The 12,217-nt window shown below is 28.9% G+C and overlaps 1 protein-coding gene across 1 annotated transcript; it reads right to left on the minus strand.

Moving 5' to 3' along the window:
- Window positions 1–2,190: 2,190 nt before the first annotated feature.
- On the minus strand, window positions 2,191–10,110 carry LOC111641989. The gene is made up of 6 exons (XM_023388248.1): window positions 9,927–10,110; window positions 2,994–3,057; window positions 2,828–2,913; window positions 2,668–2,760; window positions 2,306–2,378; window positions 2,191–2,246 (listed from the first exon to the last, which is right to left on the minus strand). The coding sequence occupies exons 1-6, from the start codon at window positions 10,002–10,004 to the stop codon at window positions 2,191–2,193; spliced, it is 450 nt and encodes a 149-aa protein (XP_023244016.1). The 5' UTR covers window positions 10,005–10,110.
- Between the last annotated feature and the right edge of the window lie 2,107 nt (window positions 10,111–12,217).

Below are 12,217 nucleotides of genomic sequence, written 5' to 3' on the forward strand. Positions count from 1 at the left end.
CAAGATTAAGGAAAGATAGACGGACTGAAGACAGTGGGAATTTATAGGAGTACAATTTAGCAATTTCGGAACTGTTCTATCTGCTAAATAGTTCCGGAGCTGTTGAGTATTGTTCTGATGAACGCCCTTTACAGTATCGCTGTTTTCAAATATGTTTGGTGTTTTGACATCGCATTTAGTAGCGGGTTTCATTTACACTACCTTTAAGTAGCTAGCTGGAACTGATAAAAGATGGCTGCATTCACATAAAGTGAAGTATATCTTAAATACGCGTATGAAGACATATATTACAGTATTAATTCCATTTAAAAAAAACAGTTATTATGAACTGAAAGCAGATATCTGCAAAATAAACTTTTAATATGAATACAACATGGATTGATGCGTGGAGAAAATCAAAATATGGTGGAATTTGTGAAATGTAAAGTGTTTTACATTTACACTGCAACACTTTAATGTAACTCCTTAGAAAGAAATCTGAAGGAATCATGCCTGAAGACCTTCGGGCCACTATCTATCGGGCATACCAAACCACGACCTGCTTTTTCTCCTGCGGCGAAGCCACGAGTGTACAGTATAGTATATTAATGCTCCTACTTTACTATAACATTGTAATATAATATAACATTTGAGTATGATACGACTGATTTTCTGTTTTACCAATGTTCAATTCTTTGTGAAAATATGTTTATCCATGCCCACAATGCCGTACATCGAGGACCGTGAATATTTCTGAGGTTTTGACTGGCCTTTTTGAGGTTCTGGGTCCTTTATCATCTCAGCTAGCCGAACGTGTCGACCCATTTTATTTCAGCTTATTGTCATTAAAAGTAATGGTAATTAATAATAAATAATAATAAACTTCTCTTTATTTAAATATCATTTAATTACAATTTAATGGAAATTTTAAATTTAATGTATTTCATAATCTGTAGAAATGGCTAAATTCATAAAAGAAAAATAAATCAATCAATTTGAGTAACTTCACTGCTTCAAACAACACTATGCTAACAGACAGCTTCTTAATATATTAATTTAATTAATACATGGATTTATTTTATTTTTCTGGTGAGAAATACCTTAATATTTTCCCATTTTAATGGTAAAATCTTTAGTTTTAGAGTGGGTACAGTATTTTGTGTGGACAATTGATTTGTTTCGTTATGATCGGTTTGACTTCTTTCTTCCGAAATTACAGTTAATTCAGTGTAAGGATTAGATTTTGCTGAAAGGAGTGATGTCTTTCTGTTGACATCACTTAAAGTCGGAGGTTCTGATGATGGATTCGGAGAGACACTTCGAGTGTATTTTTGGTAACTATCAGCTTTCTGATTTATCTGAAAAATAACATTATATAAGTCATTTATATAAATTAACAATTAATTCTTCATACTTAATTGCAAAAACAAATGATCAAATTAATAATCCCCATACGATTTACAAGGCGATTAATTCATACGTATGCAAATGATCTCTTTGCGTGTTCCTGTTTTACATAATATTACGACTTTTGAAGTGTTTCATTAATTATTTTAGCACTTGATAATGATTGCATAATAAATTGAACTGATGGAATAAGACGATAGGGTAGAGCTACACATACTAGAGTTCATCAATGGTACTTCAGCCTGGTGAGAAATTTTCAACTTAGAGATGACACTGGAAAAGGTTGAAAACACTGGAATGCATTTTAAAGAACGGCCAAGGATCTACCATTTGAAAGGACTTTCTACGTGCAACTAGTTCATATTCAGGTGTCAGACACTGAAAAACAACACGTGTCCAATCCCTTCTTCACGAGTGAACGAACCCGTGATCAACTACCAATTTTAATTTATAATCTATATAATTGAAGTTATTGAAATATGAAAAATATTTTAATAGAGAGCTGCATGGTTTATTGAACTCTTTCATATTTATTTCATAAATTTTTCGTGAAAATACCTTGTTAAATTTATTCTATCCAATGATCTCAGATATAAAAAGATTTTAAGAAATTCAATTTTTATCTTTTTAAAATATTATCTCTTACTAATTTTTAATGAATTTCTGTTATAAATAAGATATTATTATTATTTTTTTAATTCCTGCAGTAACCAGTAACCTGCAGTAAGGTTTAACTGTACAACGATTAACTGTTTATTGTTTATTATATTATGCATACAAACCTGATTTCTCATGTTATCATTATTAATCTGTAATGTTAATTCCTGGTACAATGATAAAACACAGAGGAAGCTGTATATCTAGAAAATAAATTTAACATAAATAAAGAAAAACAAATTAAATTAATAGATAAATTTACTTAAAACACTTACATTTAGAGCACAAATGAACAAATCTATGATAAATAATATTGCTAGAAACGGATCGAAAATCTAGAAAAATACATTTAAATTCGTTAGTTACATAAATGGATGATCACATAGTCAAAATGAAACCTCGATATATCGCCACCCTGGTAAAGCCCCCCAACGAACAGATCTCTCTTAACAAATAATACAGAATCCTTCATTATATGTGAATTACCAACTGTACGATTTTGTTTCAAGCACTTTCCAGTGATGTAAAATCGAGGTTTCGTCGTATATAAACATTAAAATATATCGTTTAAGTCTTAATAATAATATACAATAAGGTATTCCTTACATAAACAAAGGCACTTACGGCATCTTTTATGATGAAAAATGACAATCCAATATCCAGAAAAGTAGCAATCGATACAGAAACCAGCCAAGGGATTAACAAGATAGTGTTTTTCTATAAAATTCATTTAAATTAATTTGTAAATTTAATTTAATAATTTAAAAAAAAATCGTATATTTACCTTTGACAATGCAATCAACAGTAAGATTGAGAATATCACACAGATTGCTGATAAAATTATAAAAACAATAGAAAATGCTAGAAGAGCTATTTAAAAATTAATTTAATTAATCAATTAAATATGTTTAAATTAATAAAATTAGTAAAAATTATAACAAAAGTCTTACCTGGAGGATTATCTGTTAAACATATGTGATAAGTGCCAACAATGAACAATACGGAATATAAAATCTGTAAAAAAAAACATTTATATTTATAATTTAATTTTACAACTTTAACTTTATTTTTATTTTAAAATGTTTTTAAAAATTAATTTTTAAATCTTTCTTGTTAATAACTAAATTAGGAATTAAGAAACACCAGATTAAATATACAGCGTATGTTCGATTAAAGTAAGTTTCAGTAAGACCAGTAAAAAGGTTTCAGTGGGATCAGCAGGAAGAGGTTTCAGTGGGATCAGCAGGAAGAGGTATCAGTGGAATCAGCAGGAAGAGGTTTCAGTGGGATCAGCAGGAAAAGGTATCAGTGGAATCAGCAGGAAGAGGTTTCAGTGGGATCAGCAAGAAGAGGTTTCAGTGGGATCAGAAGGAACAGATTTCAGTGCGATCAGCAAGAAGAGGCTTCAGTGGGATCAGCAAGAAGAGGTTTCAGTAGAAACTTTTTAAAAGTTCTTACTAAAACTTGTTCTTACACTCGAACATTGCTTTGCTATATTTTTAAAAGGTTATTGCTATTACACTTGAAATTAAATAACACTAGGTTAAGTATATTTTTAAGTGTAATTAATATAGTAGAGTTTGACCCAAATGATAATTGATTTTAAATATAACTAATTATACCATAATATAATAATAATTTTATTATATAACTTATAAATTATTATGTAATGTAAACTATTTACATAATAATAACTTTGTAAATTTTTGACAAATTCTCCATTATATTATTAATGATGATAAATGAGTTTAAGAATCATCAATCAAATAGTTTAATTTAGCTCCTTCTTACCTATTTTTATAGCGATAATTAGCAATTCTCTGTTAAAATTCATAATACCCTAAACTATAATCCAGGGAATTACTCTAATTGGGAAATACCAATTAGAGAATATCTTGACAACAAATTAAATGGACTGGATACAAGAATCCATATTTTCTCTATTGTACACTATACACAAGTAGTTGTATTATTTTCAATATACACATAAGTTTTATCTTCTAAAAACACCCATAGTATTCTAGTATGTTCTGCAGAAATTTGCTATATTAATTCTGATGAAACCCTGCTTTACTGATCCTAAGAAAACCTGTCTTACTCATCTTAATGAAACCTTATCATTTATCTTCTTGAATGTTTTATCATTGTCCTGAAAACTGTTGTAATAAATGATGTGATAGAAGATGAAAAATGCACTTTCATAAAGTAATGTAAAATGTTTAATAGGATACGGCAATGTAACACGTAAAAGGGGTGTCTTCTGGGAGGTTTTCTATGGGACACACTGGCTCGTATTATGACGTGAATAAAATTCAGAAAATTGCACCCGCGACCAATGTTTAGTAGTTTTGTCCATTCGGCCACTGGTAGGCTGATGTAAAATATTAAAAAAATAGATATAAGAAACACTAGAAATTCAAAGAAGTTTCATTTATTGCAATCATTTAAAAAAAACACGTAAAGAAATTAATTTTTTTATGTGCCTGCAAATATGATTTTTGAGCTTAGACTTCTTAATAATTATTTACTTAATTAATACGACTATAATTATGTAAATTACTCGATAATTGGACGGTAAAAAACGATAATCGGATTAAAAGTAAAAAGAAAAATTAAGTAAGAAAACGTGTATTTTCTTATTCGTGTTATAAAATAATTTTTAATCACTAAAACATCGTATAAAAATGAGTCCATTCTACTTCGATCAGAGAATAAGATGATGCACCACCCCTTTTCTACTTCTTCCTCTTCTTTTTTCCCTCTCTCTAGCTTCTGTATCAGAATGTTATAAAATTTAAAGTGTGTAACATCTAACTAGGGCCACTATTAAAGCCTAGTGTACCGGAAAGTTGGGAAATCGCCTTTAAAATATTCACCTCGCCCATCTAAAAATTAGGTGAGGCACAGCATCTCATAGGATGAGGTCACAGCATCTTCAATTGGATCCAGCAACCTTCATTTAAGCCACAAAATAAAATTAACAGAGTTTTTTACATTAAAAATAAAAATTCTTTGTGCTAATTTATGTCAAATTAATTCTAAAAATAGCCGAAGACGAGTTGCGTAACTTTCCCGGCAAGAGTTAAAATCGCGTATGGCTCCATCTGTTATCATATTTTTTTATTATTTATTATCATAAAATGACAAAAAAACTTAATTTTGAGAGTAGAGATAAGTTTTATCTTTAAATAAATATTTGTAAATGTTAATAACGAGTAAAAACTATTAATTAAATCCGACCCCGTTCTAGATATGGCACATAATGGCACCACTTCTATCTTCTCATTCCCTCGACCTTTAACCACCAAAATTTAACAGCATCAACTTCCCTAATACACAAATCTCCCTGCAAAATTTCATAAAATTTCGACAAAAGACACAGAAGTTATTAAGGTTCAAATTGGATGAAAGAAGTCATCTGTGTATAGATCAGTTATACATACGTATTAACTAGAATTACAATCATTTATTTTGTTTCCGTTTATCTGAAATTAGAGACCGAAATCCTAATACTAGATGAAAGAAATTAAATATATTTGTAACTAATCTGGACATAATTTTTTTCCAGTGTTCGGGCAAATTACAATGTTATAGGACATTCATCGTAACCTTCTATAGCTTCTATATAAATGAATATTTGACATTTATTATAATAGAAATTACATTTAAATTTATGAAAGTTAAGGCTTTATATAAGGCTCGTTTTGGTCTGATAAAATAAGGCAACTCAACACGAGCGATATTCAAAGAGGGAGGAAAACCTTTTTACCCTATTTAAATGGTAATTAATTAAAGTAATAATACCTTAATACTCCTGTAATTTATATGTTTCATCTGTTATGAACGGGTGTACGCTATATACAGTGTCCGCCGAATACAGGTTTTAATGTAATTCCCTTTAAAATTGTCATTTACTTCGCCTTCATTTTCTCAGCACATCGTAAACATTTTAGAAAAATATTCGCAAGAGGAAAGTAACTTACATATATATATATATATATATTTTTTTTTCTATGAAAATTTTTGAAGAGATTCTTCCTAAAAATTGCTATAAAATCTTAAAATTTCATGTTTATATACATTCGGTTTCGCTGCTGAAATATTAAAATAACATGACAATAAGAATTGTAAATTATATGGAAGTAGTTTCACGTTCGGAAATTCATGAATAATTTCTATTTCGAATATATATATATTTTAATAAACGCATAAAATTACTTGATATAATGGAATTTGGGATTTAACACCCTCCTACAAGATTTTAGTTTACAATTGCATAAGGGGGGAACAAATTTATTAAATATATTAAACTATATGAAGTCAATTTCGAATAGAAAATCTCAGAAAATGAGCTTAACTTCAGGAGGAGTAGGAGGATAAAAGATGGAGAATTCTATTAAAATCGTTTAAAATAGGAATTACACGGACATTCTTCAAATAAATATTCTTCAAATCGTGAAAAAATACTGTTTAGGGTCTGAGTCAGTTAGAAATGTGTTCAGAGGGAACAAACGGGGCACACTGTTTTACTAACATTTATGAACAGACAATTTAATTATTTATTGCTCTAGCTAGTTATAATTTTTTCACACGAATAGTTAAATTTTGAAGGTCCCCTCCTGAACCGAACGATTCAAACAAATATACATAAAAGATATTCTGAAATGATTTTGTTTCCTGGCTGTTATATAACAGAGAAGTTATTGATGTGTTGTTATGGGCACTATTTTATCTATCCACTTTGAAATTTAATAACTCCTGTGCCTTTTGTCAAAAATTTCTGAAATTTTGCAGGAAGATTTTCTTTTAAGCTGGATCGATATTCTCAAATTTTCATGGATAAAGGTCAAGGGGGTGAGGAGATAGAAAGGATCGCGTGTTGTATCTCTAGTAGGGTCGGTATTAATAAAGAATTTACTCGTTTGCAATTTTATTATAAAACTCGCCTCAATCCTCGGTTTTTTTGCCATTTTTTAATAAGTAATGATATAAAATGTATTTTAATAAATGGCTCCATACACAATTTTAACTCTTACCGGAAAAGTTACGCAACTCGTTGCTGGATATTTTATTATAGATACCACACAGTACATATCTATAGTCTGGAGTTTTTTGGAGTTGATCCTTCCTTGAAGTGTTTAATTCTCTTTCTACATCTTCCATCTCTCTTCTAAGTACAAATATACACAAAATAGACAACATAAAACATTTTTTGTTTCATTGCGGATGCATTAAATGATCTTTGTTTTATTATATAATATTGAAGAATAATAGGGAATCCTCAGAAGACTACGCTAATAGTTTTTAGCAGCTCTTAATATATACAAGAAAAATATAACTAATCTTATTTTCCTACAATAAACAAGTCGCGACATGGAGAGAAAGAGAGAGAGAGTACACAAGACATAGGGAATTTAACTAAGTTGATTTAATTTTCTTCAAAGAAAATTTGTAAAGTTAAACAAAAAGAATTATGTAAAAATATACAAAATTTTCTCAAAAATTAAAATGGAAAACAGTAAACAATTCGTAATTTTAAACAGAAAAAATTTTTTTCCTCCAACTCTTTTCTTCTATTGTTTAAGAAAGATGCGACAAATTCACTTGATTTAAATATAATTTATTTATTAAATTTCTCTATAAATAGAAATAAATACGAACAAACCTCCGAACAACGGCCACTGATGGAAACATATAAAAATGTCCGTTGTTTGAGGGTTGTTTTCAACGCATTTTTATTCAGAACAAACAAAAGTTATGAGTTAATGTCCGTTATTACAGGTTCGACTCGAAAATAATTTCTTTATCCATAAGAATTTTTAATCAATGTTTTAATTTGTTGCTTTCAAAACGAATTAGTAAGTTAACATCATAATAATTTATATCATTTACTTAATTATTAAATATCTTTAATTAGTATACATTAAACACAATAATATAATATCTCAAGATTATTTATCTTCAAATAAATCGATTTAAATGTTTCATATATAATTTATCAAATTGAATTCTCGTGTAATATACTAAGTTACAAAGATATACATTTTCAAATTTCGATTTAATGCCAGCATTTGTTTACCTTTAAAACTGGCATTAAATCGAGATTGGTGCTAAATTGAAGTAACTTAATGAGAATTATATACCTAAGTTTGAATTTGAGGGCCTTACAGAGTTAATAATTATTATTTTAAATATTTTAGAGTAAGAAATAAACGAAATTTATAGCATGTTGCGTGCTAAAAAAAATTCCTCACAAGTGCTCCTATGGCACAATTGCCAGCCAATCTTCTTCTGGATCTTAATTATATTGATAAAATGTGACCCTAAGTTGGATCGACTAGCGTAAATGAATGATGAGTAAATAAATAAAAAAATATATAGAGAAATTCTCATAAACAAGATAATTCATCAAAAGATATCAGACATTGTAGATCTGGAGCAATGTCTATTGTAGCAGGCATAAGGGTCTTCAAGTGTCTTCTTCGTTATTGCTGTTATTTATAAATTCATGCATCGAAGTTTTCTGAATATAATTCATCTAAATAATGCAGTAATTTAAAATATTGCATGACATTAAGAAAGTTCGAGATATTACAGTATATTGCATATTATTTAACAAATTTTACAACAGGTGAATTGTTGCTCTCTTTATTCTTCAAGGTTTCAAACGTTGAAATTTCGAAGATTTCAAAGAATAATTAACAATATTCATGCTGTCATGTATTATGCATGTTAAGAGCTTAAATATTTATACATTCATCAGAATTATTTTCATTTAAATCCATTTAATGTATCTGAATTTAACCTACTTTTATAATGTAAAGTTTGAATGTAAATGTAGTAAAACCTGGTTAAAACGAAACATAATGAAACTAGCCGAAATTTTCCGTTTTATAAAGGCCACGGTTTTATTAATGCAGAAGCAACTGGTACCCAAAAGTTTATACGTTAGACTGACTTCTAATACCATCCCTTCTACCCAAAGGAAAAATGTAGATCATAAAATATTCATTTTTAAAAATAAGTATGAATTTTACAGAAAAATTTCTTAAAAATGCATTAAATAACAAGTAATTATCAGAAATAAATCTCAAAATAAGCGTTAAATTCTTCTTGAAATTGAAGATTACCTGAATAAAAGATCTTTCAAACATTAATCTTCTACATCTGAATAATCAAAGTAAATGCAAGGGAGATTATTTCGATCAATTACTACACGTTTACAGATGAATTTACTAAATTTTTGTACGCATTAAGAAAGATTTATTCAAGGATTCAGTTAATGTAGTACAAATAATTGCATCGATCATTAGTTAATTAATATAGAAAGAAAAAGTAAAAGCCATTTGTTATTTATCGTTCGATACTTGTTAGAAAGCTGACATTCTTCTTTACAAGTATGTAAATCTCCCCTTCTGGATCCATACGTAATAATTTCAAAAATTGCTTCTATACGCTACTAGTAGCCGAGTGGATAATACCTCTAAACACTAGTACTGGAACACTTTTCTGGTTTTCTTTAGAATTACAAAGCATAAATTAATTTAAACTTATGGCCCTAAGCTATAACATAAAACATGCCCTTACCCTTCACCAAATAATGATACATATAAAAATGGAGTGGCCCTAAACTACAACACGTAAAGGGCCTTACCATCACCAAATGATATAAGACAAGGATCCCTTGACGTCAATGGAATTTTGAAAGGGATCGAGGGACTGAAAAGGTCAATGAAAAATGAAATAATTTTCAAATAATATCTATCATATACGAAATTAATAAATAGTTTACACGTTATATTACGAAAAATTTTAAAGGGGTCGATCGAAGTGAATATTTTTTTTTTATGAGGTCCCTATATAGAACTGAAAACAGTACTTACAGCTGTGTATATTCCACTGGCAATACTCCCACTTCTAACACTTCTCCAGCAACAACATGACTTAAGCAAAGGCATCATGAAGTAAAGATGTAAAGAGGAGAACCAATGCGACTGACACAACCACGTGTTCTCCTCCTACTTATTAACTAGATGTCGCGTGAAAGATGGAAAATGATTGGTCGCTGTCATCCCTATTCACTTGATATTACTTTATTTTAGTAAATAACAATAATAAATTTGATAATTTCGATATTTTTATAGTGTTAAACCTCATAACATTTATTTATTTTACAGGATATAGAGTAAATTGTTTGGAATAATGTAAAAAGTGAGCTTAGCTATTTTATTGTTTATTTATATTGTCATTAATAAAATTTAAATGAAAGGAAACTTTCTTTTGTTGTTTTAAAATTGTATTATAATAAATATTTATTTTTTATTTTAATTTTATTTAAGATTTAATANTTTAATCACTAAAACATCGTATAAAAATGAGTCCATTAAAACACAGAGGAAGCTGTATATCTAGAAAATAAATTTAACATAAATAAAGAAAAACAAATTAAATTAATAGATAAATTTACTTAAAACACTTACATTTAGAGCACAAATGAACAAATCTATGATAAATAATATTGCTAGAAACGGATCGAAAATCTAGAAAAATACATTTAAATTCGTTAGTTACATAAATGGATGATCACATAGTCAAAATGAAACCTCGATATATCGCCACCCTGGTAAAGCCCCCCAACGAACAGATCTCTCTTAACAAATAATACAGAATCCTTCATTATATGTGAATTACCAACTGTACGATTTTGTTTCAAGCACTTTCCAGTGATGTAAAATCGAGGTTTCGTCGTATATAAACATTAAAATATATCGTTTAAGTCTTAATAATAATATACAATAAGGTATTCCTTACATAAACAAAGGCACTTACGGCATCTTTTATGATGAAAAATGACCGCGTATGAAGACATATATTACAGTATTAATTCCATTTAAAAAAAACAGTTATTATGAACTGAAAGCAGATATCTGCAAAATAAACTTTTAATATGAATACAACATGGATTGATGCGTGGAGAAAATCAAAATATGGTGGAATTTGTGAAATGTAAAGTGTTTTACATTTACACTGCAACACTTTAATGTAACTCCTTAGAAAGAAATCTGAAGGAATCATGCCTGAAGACCTTCGGGCCACTATCTATCGGGCATACCAAACCACGACCTGCTTTTTCTCCTGCGGCGAAGCCACGAGTGTACAGTATAGTATATTAATGCTCCTACTTTACTATAACATTGTAATATAATATAACATTTGAGTATGATACGACTGATTTTCTGTTTTACCAATGTTCAATTCTTTGTGAAAATATGTTTATCCATGCCCACAATGCCGTACATCGAGGACCGTGAATATTTCTGAGGTTTTGACTGGCCTTTTTGAGGTTCTGGGTCCTTTATCATCTCAGCTAGCCGAACGTGTCGACCCATTTTATTTCAGCTTATTGTCATTAAAAGTAATGGTAATTAATAATAAATAATAATAAACTTCTCTTTATTTAAATATCATTTAATTACAATTTAATGGAAATTTTAAATTTAATGTATTTCATAATCTGTAGAAATGGCTAAATTCATAAAAGAAAAATAAATCAATCAATTTGAGTAACTTCACTGCTTCAAACAACACTATGCTAACAGACAGCTTCTTAATATATTAATTTAATTAATACATGGATTTATTTTATTTTTCTGGTGAGAAATACCTTAATATTTTCCCATTTTAATGGTAAAATCTTTAGTTTTAGAGTGGGTACAGTATTTTGTGTGGACAATTGATTTGTTTCGTTATGATCGGTTTGACTTCTTTCTTCCGAAATTACAGTTAATTCAGTGTAAGGATTAGATTTTGCTGAAAGGAGTGATGTCTTTCTGTTGACATCACTTAAAGTCGGAGGTTCTGATGATGGATTCGGAGAGACACTTCGAGTGTATTTTTGGTAACTATCAGCTTTCTGATTTATCTGAAAAATAACATTATATAAGTCATTTATATAAATTAACAATTAATTCTTCATACTTAATTGCAAAAACAAATGATCAAATTAATAATCCCCATACGATTTACAAGGCGATTAATTCATACGTATGCAAATGATCTCTTTGCGTGTTCCTGTTTTACATAATATTACGACTTTTGAAGTGTTTCATTAATTATTTTAGCACTTGATAATGATTGCATAATAAATTGAACTGATGGAATAAGACGATAGGGT

The sequence above is a fragment of the Centruroides sculpturatus genome, unplaced genomic scaffold, assembly GCF_000671375.1.
Source record: "Centruroides sculpturatus isolate CEXI.00-Female unplaced genomic scaffold, Cexi_2.0 scaffold113, whole genome shotgun sequence".
Classification (NCBI taxonomy): domain Eukaryota; kingdom Metazoa; phylum Arthropoda; class Arachnida; order Scorpiones; family Buthidae; genus Centruroides; species Centruroides sculpturatus.